Raw genomic sequence first — 15,664 nt, forward strand, 5'->3', positions numbered from 1 at the left:
AATGAAACTGGACAAAAGTCAGCTTATGAAGGGTCTTGTACGCCACATTAAGGAATTTGGAACTTCATCTTATACTAAAATACTGGAAGGTTGTTAAGTAGGAAGGAAACATCAGATCTACCAGATTCACTGTTAGCATTATTATGAAAAATTATAGAAAGGGAGCAGGCTGGAGGCTGGAAGATGAGGTAGGAAGCTATTACAAGAAATGAGAGAACCTGAAGGCAGCAACAGCGGTACAGAGGGAGAACGTTAGTTTAGAGAAATAGTTAATGGGTAAAATTGGCAGAACTACCTCATACATTGCTAGTATTGCAACCACTGTGGAAGAGTCTGACAGCTGCTCAAAAAGTTAAACATAAAGATACCACATGACTTAGCAATTCTACTTCTATATATTACCCGAGAGGACTGAAAATATATGTTTACACAAAAAAGTATACACAAATGTTTATACCAACATTATTCAAAATAGCCAAAAAGAGGAGACAATCTAAATGCCCATGAACTGACTGATTGTTAAACATAGTATGGTATTATTCATACAATAGAGTATTATTCAACCATAAAAAGGAATGAAGTATTGAACTATGTGATAACGAGGATGAACCCTGAAAACATTATCTTACATGAAAGAAGCCAGACACAAAAGGCCACATATTGTATGATTCCAATATGAAATACTCAGAATAGGCAAATCCACATAGACAGAAAGTAAATTAGTCGTTACCAGGAGCTGGCAGAAGGGACTAGGGAGTGACTGCTTATGGGTATGGGGCTTCTTTTCAAGGTGACAGAATGTTATGGTTGTATAACTTTGTAAATAGACTAAAAACCACTGAACTGTATATTTTAAAAGGATGAATTTTATGCTATATGAATTATATCTCCATTTTTTTTTAAAGATTTTAGTTATTTATTTATTTGACAGAGACAGAGACAGCCAGCGAGAGGGAACACAAGCAGGGGGAGTGGGAGAGGAAGAAGCAGGCTCCCAGCGGAGGAGCCCGATGCGGGGTCCGATCCCATAGCGCCGGGATCACGTCCTGAGCCGAAGGCAGACGCTTAACCGCTGTGCCACCCAGGCACCCCTATCTCCATTTTTTTAATGGCAGTTTACTGATTGTGCATAGAACAGAAGGGGAAGAGTAGAGGAAAAAATGAGTTCAATTTGGGGCATATCGAATTCCACATTTAGGGCTGTTCTGGTGGCCATGACCTGGAAGCAGCTTGCTATCCAGATGTGATGCTCAGGATGGAAATCTAGGCTAAAGATATACTCCTGAATCTTCAATCTATGGGCAGCCACAGAGCTTCACTTACTTGTGGTGTGAGTGTGGGCAAACTACTTAATGTCTCATGTACTCTAACCCATTGTTCCTTCAGTGGTAAAAGTAGGTAAATAATACCATACAGGATTTTGTATATAGGTTAGGGTTAAAGACTATGAAAATCCTTTATAAAATGAAAAGTGCTATAACAGGTTAACTGCATGATTTTATACATTACATCGCACATGCTATTATAGGCCAAAAAGGTTAGGGGCCAGGCCACAGGCTACTATGAACTATATGGCAACAGTAGTACCCTGTCTTTATAAGATCACTGAACAATTACACTTGGACTACTTTTCTGCAAAACTGGTCACCATTTCAAAATAAATATAATGGCACTGGACAAGCTCCAGGGAAAGAGAGCTAAAACTCTGAAGATTACAAAGGATCTCTGTTTTGATTAGGCAGCAAGGATGTTAAAAGAGCTTGCTCTCACAACAGAAGTTTTGATTAAGATATCCATTAAATAGTAAAAATAAAGAAAACAAAATTTTCTTTACTAAATAAAGAATACTTTAAATTATGAGAATGTTGAATCTTCGCTTATGATTAGAGAGAATGAAATGTGTACTACTTCCAAGAGAGAAAACTGGTTCAAAAATCTGAAGAAACTCAGGGAAGAATTGCATAACAGATTTTGAAAATAAAGATATAGTAAGCATACATCTGTAACTACTGAAGTTATGTGGCCTTCTGCCACAAATTATCACTTGATGCCAAGCTCAGAATGTGAGGCAGGATTGAGCATGGATCCAATCTTAATAATTACAAACACCAATAGAACTTTCATGTTTTGTATTATATCTCTCTCAGTTCTTCTTTAATTGGACGAATACCAAATTCTTTATCCAAGATACCTCTGCATTGTCCCATCTGTTGAGGCTTTAAAAAGGGGGAAGAAAGTAAATATGAAGTAATCTAATGGTAGATAATATGTTGGTGACTTTTCTCCCTCAAAAATGCGTATTTACTTTTCCCTCTCAAAAGTATATGCTCATTTTTAAAAACCAAATACTACAGAGAATGAGTCTGACTAACCTACCATATTTTATGTACATATTCACAGTTTTTATATAAATGGAATCACACTCTACACAACGTACTATGATGCAGCTTCACTTACATAATGGGTAGTTTTCAATGTTAGTACGTACAGATCTACCCAATCTTTTTGACAACGGTATAATTTGTACAGATATACCATAATTTACTTTACCCACTGGTAGCCATGCGGATTATTTCCATTTTCAAAAATCATAAACAACATTGCAAGAAACATTCCTATGTATTATACATCTTAAACATTTATCCAATTTAACCCTTGGGACAAATTCCTAGAAGTGAAATTACTCGGTCAGAGAACATACAGTCTACATTTTGATACGTATTGCCAAACTGACCTCCAGAAGTTTATAAGATATACTTCCACTACCTCATAAAGAGTACACTTCCCTATACACCCTTCCCAGCACCCTATCATTATAATCTTAGCCAACATCAATAAAGAAGATGTGGTCCATATATACAATGGAATATTACTCGGCCATCAGAAAGAACGATTACACAACATTTGCAGCAAACATGGACAGGACTGGAGGAGATTATGCTAAGTGAAATAAGTCAAGCAGAGAAAGACAATGATCATATGGTTTCACCCATTTGTGGAACATAAGGACTAGCAGGGAGATCGGTAGGAGAAGGAAGGGAAGAATGAAGGGGTGGTAAACAGAAGGGGGAATGAACCACGAGAGACTATGGACTCTGGGAAACAAATGAGGGTTTCAGAGGGGAGGGGGGTGGGGGATTGGGCTAGGCAGGTGATGGGTATTAAGGAGGGCACGTACTGCATGGAGCACTAGGTGTTATACGCAAACAATGAATCATGGAACACTACATCAAAAACTAATGATGTATGTATGGTGACTAACATAACATAGTAAAAATTTTTTTAAAAATAATCTTAGCCAATATCAAAGTAAAAAATTTTATTGTTTTGAACTTGCATTTCTGTACTAATGAAGTATTTTTATATGTTTATGTGTCATTTGTTTTATTTATTTTTGATGGATAAGTTGTCTATTTATATCCTTAGCCTCTTTTTTATTCCATTTGGATGTTTGCTTTTTTCTAATTTATATATAAGAGCTTCCTGATGGATATATGATGCAAATACTTTTCCCAGGTTTCCTTGTATTTTTGTTAATGATATCTTAATTTTCATGTACCCAAATAGCTCAATCTTTCCCTAGATGTTTTCCTAAGTGGTTTATGAATATTCTGAAAATGAAAAGGATACCTACTTTTGTCAGCGGAGGAAAATGTTTAATCCTAACTCCACAAATACAGAAGCTAACCTAATGTTTATTCACTCAATCTGTATTACTTAAGATAATACTGCAAGAACCAGGATTGAAGACTAGTATCATTTTATTTCAACAGCTGTCTGATATTTAACAATGAAATGTATACAAGGTAGAACCATGGTTCTTACCATGGGAGAAAAAGATAATGGAGGAAGGTGAGGAAGAATGAACTCATGATTTTTAAATAAAATATATTTCTCAGTTCTGTCCGTTGAAAAGGGTCTAGAAGCAGTGACACCCCAGCAGCAATACGTATACCTACCATCTAGGTCTTTTTTTTTTTTTTTAAAGTAATCTCCATACCCACTGAGGCAACCAGGCACCCCTTTAACATCTGGGTCTTAATTTCTAAGTACCATACTCCACTAAAAAGAATTAGGACTCTTTCGACAAATGGCCGAATCCAGGGTGAAGACAAGGAAAGTACAACGTGAACCTGGAACACATTGTGCCAGAAAATAAGAAAGAGCTCAGAAGCTGATGGAGACAGGTCAAAAGGATACAGAGGCCAGCTTGTAAGGGATTCACTGGCCATATCAAAAACAAATTTGAGATCAAAAAATAAAAAATTATAATAACAGACTTGAATATGTTATATAAAAAAAGAATCCATGTGTCCACACTAATACAAATAAGAAGAAAACAAATGAGAGAGAAGAGAAAAGAGAGAGCCCTTATTTATGGTAGATGTCAACTAATAAATGCAGAAGTAATGACAGGGTTATAAGATGACCTACCATTCTGCAACCACTATTGTAGTAATTTATTCTGGCAAGAATTATCAGTGGATGCTACATCTGACTGAGTGCAAGTATGTTGGAAAATAGTCTCAAAGCCATCTGCCCACAGAGTATGTACTAAAGGAAAAGAGGATCCCTTTACATCGAGAGAAAACTGATAGACATCATCTTAACCAAATAACCAATGTAACCTGTTTAAGGGTAACAGGTATACACAATACTACTTTTCACTACTTTTCCATAGGCTGGAAATTTTCAAACTAAGCTGAAAAATTACCTAACGTAAGCACTGTATCCCCACTTAATCCTCTCAAATATTTTATTTTTACTACCCATTTCTACTAATTTTATCAAGATTACAAAAATATAACAGTTTCATAAACCTAGGCACTTTGTGACAGTACAGTTAAAGGAGATGCAAGAAATCTAATGCCCTTCAAAAGCACAAAGACTTTAAATTACATTAAACAGAATTAGGATCATTGTCTAGAAGCACTGCTCTTCAAAATACATCTAAGGCCAGTAAGCTTCATGAAGGCAGTGCAATCTGCTCCCTTTTTCTTCTCAACATATCTCCAGCCCTTGGGAAGCCTGTATGGTAGAGTGGACACTGAATAAATATTATGGAATTAAGGAATTAGTCGCATTGTTAAAAACAGAATCTTAAGAGATGCCAAATCATAAAAATATTTTTTCCTTTCACTTATTTCCATTACCAACTTTCATTTCTACGTTTGTAAAGCTTTGTATTTATAAAAATCCAAGTAAGAATAAAATATGTGTGATAATTTTCAACATTCAGGTCTAAATAAGCAGTTATTATTATTAAGTAAATATTTATTCTTAAATTGACCCAAATACAAGGCCTGCATTTTGTGTTACTTTTTTCTAAAAATCAGGTGCTCACCACTAGTCTACAGTACTACAAAAAAAATCTACACAATGTGAACCGTCACAATTTGCCACTTTCCAATAGGCCCTTTCCTAACACCCCCTGTAGCACGTCGCTAAGCTCTGAACTCTGTACGTAGCTCCTGTGTGCATGGGAAGAAATTCAGAGTCAAAGTGCCACTTTTTACTCCCTCAAAGTAACCTCAGTCAGGGTTAACAACGGAACCACCGTATTTTCTTCTTCACTGCCACATCTCCTTTCTTAGTTAAAAATATTCACCTATGTATTTAATTAGTTAGGCCTAACTAGTCCACACAGTAATATTAATATAAGCAGAGAACAAAACTGACACTTTAGATTTTTAAAAATTACATAAAATCAGACTTGTAAATAAAACTTACATATTTATAAATTGATTATACCCACAATTTAAATAGGAAAAACACCCAAACCTTGTATTTCATTGTTATTTATTATAAAAGCAAATAAATTGACCAGTAGAGGGCACTCACTTGAAAGGGGGGGAAGAGCCGGCCAAAGCCGTGAAAAATGCATTTATAAAATTACTGTGTACCTTATTTTAAAAACAATGTTTTAATAGAATGCTAGAATAAGCTAATATAATATACTATTAGTTTAGAAAAGGTAAAGTTTAAATCTGTGCTATGTTAGATTATCTACCATAAACCTTATTCAGAGACTTGAAGTTGGCAGAGATTTTGAAAGCTTTATATAACACAGGAGGGTCTCAACCTCAGCACTACTGACATTTGAGGCCAGCTAATTTGTTGGGGGAGCTGCCTTGTGCACTGTAGGAACCTCAATAGCATCCCTGCCTCCAAAGATGCCACGAGCAGTCCCCCTTTTCAAGTTGTAACAACCAAAAATATCTCTAGATATTGCCAAATGTCCCCTGGGAAGCAAAGTCACCCACCCCTCATTGGTAACTACCGGCACATAAGTATAAAACCAGAAAAATAACAGCTTTCAACAGTATACAATGCTTTTCTCACATTGTTCAATACTAGTTTAATATTACAAATGTTCTAGCTATTATACCTTATTCAGCAAGTAAAATAAATTCCATAATTAACATGAAAAAGTAAAAAGAGAAACTGATAAATCTTGAATAAATACTCCACAGCTCAGAGCAATAAAGATGAAACAAATCAGGCCAATCATGAATCCATCATCCTTACTGAGTAGGAAACTTTCACTGAAGAAGGGCATAATACTTAATTACAAGTGTCACATTAGCAGAAGCATGCAAAAGTCAACGAATTGGAGCCTGAAAAAAATATTTCTTTCTATATCTATTTTTACTAGCATATGATATCTAGTAGATATACAATACATATTTGCTAAGCGATCAAATGATCATTCTGATCTCCCTGCCTATAACTACTTGTATGTTTTTAAAACAAGGTTTTTCTCCTTCCGCCAAATTTTACCTTGGAAAACACATTTCAGAGAATGTGTTTTAATAACAAGTGATCTTTGAACTATAAAAGTATATATTATTTCTAGCCTGGTATTGTGCTTGGAGATTGCTTTGACTTTTTAATATTCTTGTACCACTAACAAAGTACTTTATTATCTCTGGAACTCTTTGGTGAACTTCACAAAAGACAAAGGTAAAATGTTTAAAAACAGAAGCTCATTATCACATGAACAGCCTCAAATATAAGCATGCTTTATCTATGCATCACACCTATTTAATTTTCTATCATATCTCTGCCATTTAGATGCCACTGGAGAAGAAGCGAGGTTCAACTTTTGGTATATCGATAAATCTGAATCACCCTCCAATATTAAATGTCTTCCTAGCTTAAAGGCTAATTTCTCATTTTTAAAGTTGTATATACAAGGGTAGAGTGGAAATCCCACTTAACTTGGTCTCAGAAAACTTAAAAGTCCAACATTTACTAGCTAAGTATTCTCAGGCAAGTTATAACCTCTCAGAGACCATTTTTATGGTCTATAATACGAAAGACACAATGACCACCTTCCTTAACTATCTCCTAGTATAAATCTTTGTAAATTCTAAACCACTAGAAAATGGTATTCCTTAATTTTTAAAAAAATTTCTTTCCATTTGGTTTAGTGCAGGAAAACTGATGAGAATTCCAAATGTGCAGTCTATGTGCTCCCTCATTTTCTCTCCAACCTACATTATTCACAAATCAAAACCTAATAGCAGTAGTGATATCCCCAAATCTCCTTCTTAACTCTTTATAAAAACATCAAGTCAGCATTTTTGCTTAACTACTGTTTATTAAAATAAGCTACTAAATTATCTTGTCTTTCTTGTAGTTGAACTACACCTAGAATTTAATGTGTCAGTTCCCTGAGACTCACTATAATTTGGAAGACAAGAGATGATCTCTGATAGCTTTTCCCAGATGGCTAAACTAGAGAGGGAATGTCAAAGTTTCAAAGTTCACAGGTAATCGATGCTTCCCCAGAGTCAAGTCTTCTGGTCTGGTGGAAATCATAATCAGAGTTAGGGGTTTGAATTTATAAACTTTTTCTACCTTCACTCAAAAAAAAGTATTAACTTTTGGCTTTATTTTAGATCTATTATTGTACTTTAGCAATTCTGACAGAAAGGCTTCCTAACATGTTTTATCACATTATCTCGTATAGCACATAGGAAACTGAGTGTTAATGGAATCCCTCGGACTTTCAAAGAAGATGGAGAGCACTTCTGCTAAAATCACCTTCCAAAATTCCAGGAAAACTTCCGTGTTTAACCTGAATTCTATTAAAACTTCCTTTTACTTCTGATTTAAAAGGAGCATGCCAAGTAACCTTGGTTTTACAATTGGGTGAACTATTTAATCTGCCTCAAAAAAGCCACAAAACCATCATACAGCGCTGAACTGACTTGCCAAGAGAAAATATAGAAGACTACTATACAGGTGGTCCACTTCAGTTAGACTCTTCCCCTTTACTCATGCCAAATAAAAGGTGGCTAAGTTTAAATTAAATCTCTGCAAATAAGGGTTATTTCTCTCTTTTTTTGTCCTGCAGTACCAAAAATATTTCACATTTCCTTATGAAGCTGTCTACTCAATCCTCAAAGTTCTAACTGCATAAACATCTTGCCAAGGCCACCAACGCCCTCAGAATCTACCTCAATGCAGTCAAGGTGTTCTTGAAGACATCATACAGCACAGTCCCTTAACAGAGGATCGTAACCTGTTCTAGATTCCACAGCGAGAGACTGAGAGAAAGTTCTGGGAAATTTTTCAGAGCTGATTAAAAAAATGGTATGATCTGCAGATGCAGAATAAACGCTAAGGGATTAGGACTGCTTAACCTGGGGTAACAAAGTCTAAGAAATAATCTAACAACGTAAGTCTATTTCAAAGACAGGTGATATATTTATTTCCATCTCCACTGATGTTACAGTTAACATGAGTATTCGGATTATGTATAAAATACGTTCATAATTACATTCTGGAAGTGAGTTAACAAGGCCAGTGATGTGCCATCCCCTCCTGCAGGACTTTAGGATTAAGTAAATCCTTATCTGCTTGAGATAATTTGAGTATAGTGCTGCCAGAAGGCAGTAGGTAATATTATGTGACCTCTCAAGGTCTCTTGCAGGCCTTTACCCTATTATTTTGCTGTTGGCCTTTGCTTTGGCAATTTTTCATGAAATTTAAAACGTTTAAAAATTATTCATTAATCAATTTGTAATAAAAGCAAGTATCTAACATTTCTTTGAGTAAATTAAAAAAGGGCTGGAGGGGCGCCTGGGTGGCACAGCGGTTAAGCATCTGCCTTCGGCTCAGGGCGTGATCCCGGCATTTTGGGATCGAGCCCCACATCAGGCTCCTCTGCTGGGAGCCTGCTTCTTCCTCTCCCACTCCCCCTGCTTGTGTTCCCTCTCTCGCTGGCTGTCTCTCTCTCTGTCAAATAAATAAATAAAATCTTAAAAAAAAAAAAAAAAGAGGGCTGGAAAGCAAAGGTAAGGACTGATAGTGGTAGCCTTATATACCACCTGATACAGATATGCATACAAATATACAAAGAATGAGATTTTAAAATGTATCAAGTAGCTGTAGGTTCTCTCCTGCCTCAATGTGAAAACAGGAAAATGCTATTAATTAAGTGGTTTTTTAAAAAACCAACCATCAAATGACTACATTTTACTAGTACAATTCAACTATAACCCTGTACATGACATTAAAATAGCAAAAAAAAAACTCCATAAAACTCAATAAATTTTTTTTTAAATGACTGTTAGGTAATATGTAAATTCACATTTTCACCCTCTCACAAAACTCTGAAATATACTTACAATAAAAAAAACACATATACTAACATAGAATGAGCGTTATACATTTTAATATTCTCTAGAGAGAAAAAGGGCTCTCCATATCTCCGGTTGCTATGTAACTTCACAATAAAGCCATGGAACCTAAGTACATTTCAGAAAACTTGGTAAGATCATTTTCAGTATAACTGCCTTGCAATGAGTAGTCACAAAAAATGATCAGAGAAACCTTTTTGTACCCAAAGAAAGGGCCTGCACAAATCAATATGCATAATATTAAAATAAAATTTACCTCTATTGTAGGATCATATTCATCCACAAAGTGATTCTGAATTAGCTGTATCGTCAAGGCACTCTTGCCTACGCCACCAGCTCCAACTACCACAAGTTTATATTCAGTCATTTTCACCAGGCCTTATAATAAAAATAATGAAAATGTGACTAAATTAGAATCTGTGGTTAATATAAATTAGAACATGAGGTTAATATAACCCAATCTATCAACACCTTTTAACACAAATTCACCTTTACATAAAAAATTATTTCAAAATGCTTCACAAAATTCAGTGATGAAAACTTCAGTTGACTACAGATGAGTATTGTAATGAATTACACTTCGTTTACAAACTCCCCCACCAACATTTGAGAAAAATGCATTCAGAGTACAAAGTTCTTTTATCTTATATTCAGGTTGTTCTATCTAAACAGCCAGTCTGCTGTTCTGTAGCAGTTAATGGCTCTCAAAGGAACATGCCATGACTTCACTCAGTACAAGTGCCTATACCCTGTGGACACACCCACACAAAACTTGTTGACAGCTACCTCTACAGTATTCCTCGTTGACTCTGGCCCCTAAGAGTTACAAGTGGCTATGCTGAGTGCCTTTGTCAGAGCCAACAGCTATAGAAAACTTTTTAAAACCATCATCACAGTAGTTCTCCTGGAGTTAACAAGAGNTTAAAAAGGGCGGGGGGGGGGGGGGGGGTGAAGGGAAGACTGACAAATACAGCTGGACTGTGTAGTGGGGAAATAAAAATTGAGACACCAAAGCAGATTCGATAACATTTCAATCTGTAAAATATCTGCTGGGGAAAATAATGGTGTATAAAAACTAAGAGAATTTTAAGAATTTTGAACTATTCAGTATGGATGATTTCATCATCTGTCACAATATATAATCTTATGTTAGTGCTGAAAAGAGCACTTTGCACCAGAAAAATATAAGTATATAAAATTTAAAGATAAGCACTGCTTTTAATGAGAGGAATTTTAAAAGCCACAAGTGAAAACTTCTCAGTGACTTTTACTCTCTGCTTCTTGTACATAGTCTCTCAACAGTTGCAATAAATATTGGCAACTTGTAAGGTTGACAGCTCAAGACAGAAAATATTTCTTAATCAGCTGTTTTTTTTTAAATAAAGTGAATTTATTTAATTTTACCTTCTTTCCCCCAATAACTGCATTATTAAAAATAAGGAATGAACTGCAGAAAGAATGGCAGTAAATGCACAATAATTACTGGGTAATTAATTCTAAATTAATGAGTGTGCAGATATAAACACTATAGTGTATGCAGTATCCTATTAACTGAAGACCAAGAATTATCCAAATAGGCCCCCCCAAAGAAAGGTAATATGGTTTTCCAAATGATAACATATTAACCATTATTTCCTTGCACTATTCCTGAGTCTTCTCACAAAGAACAGTCAGGCTAGACAACTGCTGTATCAAAGACTATTATATTACAGCCCCGTGGCCTATTCTGCGCCACCTAGCCTTATTTGCTAGGCTACCTTGGAAGCCTCTACGAGCATGTACCTCCCACTTTTTATTCCAAATACAGGCCATAGGAAATGGGGAACACGGGAGAATCACACCAAAATGTACTCTAGCTCCCTGCTAAAATGTACCCCAGCGCCCAAAACAGTCTGGATAGCCCAGAACAGTAGTTATCAAACTGTGGTCCAGGAATCCAGGAGGTCCAGGACCCCCTAAAACTTTTGGGGGGTCCAAGAGGTCAAAATCAATAATGCTAATAATACCATTACCACTACAATGTCATTTACCCTTTCCACTTTTACTCGTTAATAGTTTTTTCCAGAAGTGATCACAATAGAGTGAGCGCAGAAGCAGCTATGCAGATGTCTTCTATTAAGCAATATAGTTAAAGAGATTAGCAAAAATGTGAAACAATGTCACTATTTCACTAATTTTTTTATTCTGAAAAAGTTTTCATAAAAATGCTATTATGTTACCAAGTAATAGGCTTATCGTTTCTATTTTTAAATGAATTAATCAATTTTTTAAATTCCCAGTTTTAATTTGTATTACGGTACATACTGACATACCCCATATTAGGATCTTCAATAATTTTCAAGAGTATAAGGTGTCCTTGCAACTAAAAAGTTTGCTAGCCTAGGAGATACTGTGGACAGATACCAGATTAGAGCTTAACTGTGTGAGTTCTGAGAGAGATACACCTTCTGGTCTACCTGTTTATATAGCTGTTGTTTCTAGAAAAAAAAAAAAAAAATCCCTGAATTGGATTTTAAAAACCAAGTAATAGTTAAATCCACTGGAGAGAACCAGGTTCCCAAGGAGTCTTACTGAAGATCATAGGCCAGAAAGAGCCCCCCTCACCCAAAGCTAAATAAGAGCTACGAGGGGTGAAGTGGGACTAGAACCCAACATTTTGCTAAGGGAAAAAGAAAACCACTTTTGTCATAAAAGTGAATTATCCTCTCCTCTATGGTCTCTTAAAATCAAGTATGTGGATGGCTACAGTCTCAGAGTAAATAGTATTGATATCAACCATGTTTGATGTCTATAGTCTCATGGTCGAGTCAGCATTTTGGACCTTAGTCACCTAAGAGTGACATCATTCATACAGTTGATTCTGAGATGATGATTAGGAACAGAATTTTTCCCTTTGTAATTTCTTTTTCAATTATTTTTTCCATTACAAATATAACATGTATATTGTATAAAAATTAGAAACTACCTTTCTGTTTTAACCCTTGTTTTGGTAAATGTCAAGATTTAAGAAGGCTAGCTTAGGACTTCAGCTATAGCATGCACATGCCTAAGAGTATTTCAGGCAGTTGGCTGGAAGATGGCTACAATTAACTCCTCTTGCAAGTCAGTTTGGAAAAAAAAAAAAGTATGAGTGCTATTTAGGAGTACTGTAATACCTCTTGGGATGCGGGTCAAATTTGTAAGGATAAAGGTAATATACAAGAGATAGATAGGGGAAAGGACAAAAACAAGCAAATTAAACTTTAAGTATGATTTTAGCTATTGCTGTCTACACTCAACTAGCAAGGAAAAAACCCTGCTTCTGCTCTGCGGGTTTTCTGTGTGTGTTTTAACTTCACAAAGCAAAACAGACCTTTCGGGATTAACTTTTTCCTTTTCATTAAGTCACAGGCTTTACGTTATAGGGTGTTGGCCACCTGTTCTTCCACCACCATCTCTACCTCCACCTCCTCCTTTGTGGCCACAGCAATGTCACAGCCCATACATGGGGGAGGGGAGCAGTCAGGAACTCGGCTGCAGAAGCATTTTTTCCAAACACAATAACCACAAACAGTGGTCTCTAAGCACTTTCCTAGGCTCTTCCAAAACGTGACCTCTCCTATTACTCATATACCCCCCTACACACTGAAAAGGACCACTATCGTCCAGTCTGCGCTCGAGGGAGAAGTTTATACCTTCCTCCTAGAGATGCTAGATGCAGCAGAGAAGGCAGTAACCGAGGCAGCCGAGGGCTGGGAAGGGAGGAAGAGGTGCGTGAGCGAAGGGAGAGAGAGAGAAAAAGAGAGAGAGAGAGAGAGAGAGAGAGAGAAGGACGACGAGGGGGAGGGGAGATTGGAGCGCATCGGGAGTAACCTCCACCTTACCCGGCCGCCCCGAGGGGCAGCCCGCCCAGCCCGCGAGTTTCTCCCCGGCCGCCTCCAGCCGAGGCTCTCGGGGAGGAGGAAGGAAGGGGTTCCCCGTCCAGGAAGCAGCACAAGCGGCGGCCGCCTCTAGCCTCACCCTCCTCAGCCCCGCACCGCCCATTCCTCATTCCCCGCGTCGCCGCGTCCCCGCGCCTCCCCCTGCAGACACCCCCACCCCGTCCGCCCGCCCGCCGGGGCTCAGCGCCCGCGCCCCCTCCCCGCCCCTCCGGGGACCCCTAATTCATTCACTCGCCGCCGGCCCCGCCCGGCGCCGGCGAAGAGGGTCGGGACCGGGGCAGGGGCCCAGGAGGGGTGGTCCGCTCCGTACCTCTCTCCCGCACCTGGGAGCCGCCGAGCCTCTGGCCCCCGCCGCCGCCTTCAGTGACTACGCCGCGCTCGCTCCCAGTCTGAAATGGGGGGCCGGGAGTACTGGCCGGGCAGCCGCCACCGCCGCCGCCGCCACCGCCGCCGCCGCTGTGCCTCCGCCGCCGCGGCCGCCGCCTAGGGAAATCGAGCTCCGAGCACACCGATGAGTTCGGGGCCGGGCGGCCGCAGAGGGCAGAGCTATCGATGCGCGCGGCGCTCGATTCCTCTCCAGACCGGCGTGCGGGGAGGGAGCGGCTGAGGGCGGTATGGGAAGAGGGAGAGAGCGAGCTTGCGAACGCCGCCGGGAAGAAGGAGGGGGCCGGGCCGGGCTGGCGGAGGAGGAGCGGGGGCCGGGCCGGCGGGGAAAGGGGGCGGCGGAGGGTGAGGGAGCCGGGCCGGCAGAGCAGGGGGGTCTGGGCGGCGCCTCTGCGGGGCGGGGAGAGGGACGGCCGGACCCACGCGGCGGCGCGCCTCCGGACTCTCGCCGCAGAGTCCAGCCCGCAGCCGCAGTCTCGCACCCGGGCGGCGGGCGGTGGGCTACACGCTCGCCGGGGACTCCGTCAGCGACCCTGCCGCACCCCCTTCGGTTTCTCTGCGAGAAGCCGCGGGAAATCCGCCGCCCCTCGGAGTCGGCTACACTCGTGCACCTTCATTTACTGTCATTTACTGCAAGTAAATAAACATGCAGTCACCAAATGTGGGAGGCGACTTCGGTGACTTAGGGATACATCAGGCAGACAGTTCCCCACCCAGGGGCTTTTTGACCATGGCTTGGTGATTACCAGCCTCAGCGTTCTGGGGGCTGGGAACCTAGCCCCAAGCCCCAAACAGACGTGACATAGGCTTTCATCATTAATCTTAACGGGGAGGAGGTCTGTTTTTTGTTGTTGTTTTTATGAGTGTTTTGAAGTCATAACAGGTAGTTCGAAATAGCGACCTCAAATGTACCTATTGCCCATGAGGGCACAACAGAAGACAAACTGTGTTTAAGTAGAAGTGCCCTTGATAGTTTAGACCTGAGGAGAATCACTCAAACATTAATTAGAAGACTGAGATTAATCAGTTAACGTTCAGAGAGTTAACGCGTTTAACAACAGAACAATTAAAACTGCTAGCATAACCCCGAGTCTGATAAACTACCTAGAGAGGTAAATTGCTTGGGTGAGTTTTAAAAATTGAGGCCTGACAGACCAGTGTCTGCATCTAATAGGACCACCCATCTGAGTCTCTACTTCCAGTTCTGTCTCTCTAGTCCACATCTCATAAAGCACAATAAAGAGATGATTTTAAATCCCAACTATTACATCACTTAACATAGGCCTTAAACCAACTGTCACCCTTTTCTTCCTACCCCTTACGTGGGCTGTCACCTGCAAGGCTTACTCTGGTCTTTCTCTCCCAGCACCTGGTACCAGGTGTAAGAGAGAGAAGAGAGGAAGTGGAAGACAGGGAAGGGGAAAGAATGTGCCTCTTCTGGGTCAAGTAGTTGCTAAATGTTTTGCACATATCATCTTATTTGATCATCACAACCACCTCGTGAGGACGAATACTTTTCACTATTTTACAGATGAGGAAACAAATTTAGAGAGGTTAAAAATTGGGCCCAAGTTCACCCAGCTGAAATGAAGTATCCATGTTAGATCATGTTCACTCCTCAGCTCCCAGCTCTAGGGGCTCATCCTGCCTGTGGCTCCCATCCCATTGAACAGAAAAGCAACAATCTCCAAGTCCTACAGCTTTAGAGTA

General features: G+C 39.4%; 1 protein-coding gene across 4 annotated transcripts in view; it reads right to left on the reverse strand.

Moving 5' to 3' along the window:
• Nucleotides 1–14,175, reverse strand: part of KRAS (KRAS proto-oncogene, GTPase) — a 39,399-nt gene extending 25,224 nt beyond the window's left edge. For 2 of the 4 annotated variants that reach the window (XM_034646550.1, XM_034646552.1), the window contains exons 1-2: nt 13,881–14,010; nt 9,907–10,028 (exon numbers count right to left, since the gene is read on the reverse strand). In XM_034646550.1, the coding sequence (XP_034502441.1) occupies nt 9,907–10,017 (111 nt within the window). In that variant the 5' untranslated portion in view covers nt 10,018–10,028; nt 13,881–14,010. Of the gene's footprint in view, nt 1–9,906; nt 10,029–13,880 lie in introns of all 4 variants that reach the window. The other 2 variants (XM_034646551.1, XM_034646549.1) reach the window with 2 other exon arrangements.
• Between the last annotated feature and the right edge of the window lie 1,489 nt (nt 14,176–15,664).

Source organism: Ailuropoda melanoleuca, chromosome 16, assembly GCF_002007445.2.
Source record: "Ailuropoda melanoleuca isolate Jingjing chromosome 16, ASM200744v2, whole genome shotgun sequence".
Taxonomy (NCBI): domain Eukaryota; kingdom Metazoa; phylum Chordata; class Mammalia; order Carnivora; family Ursidae; genus Ailuropoda; species Ailuropoda melanoleuca.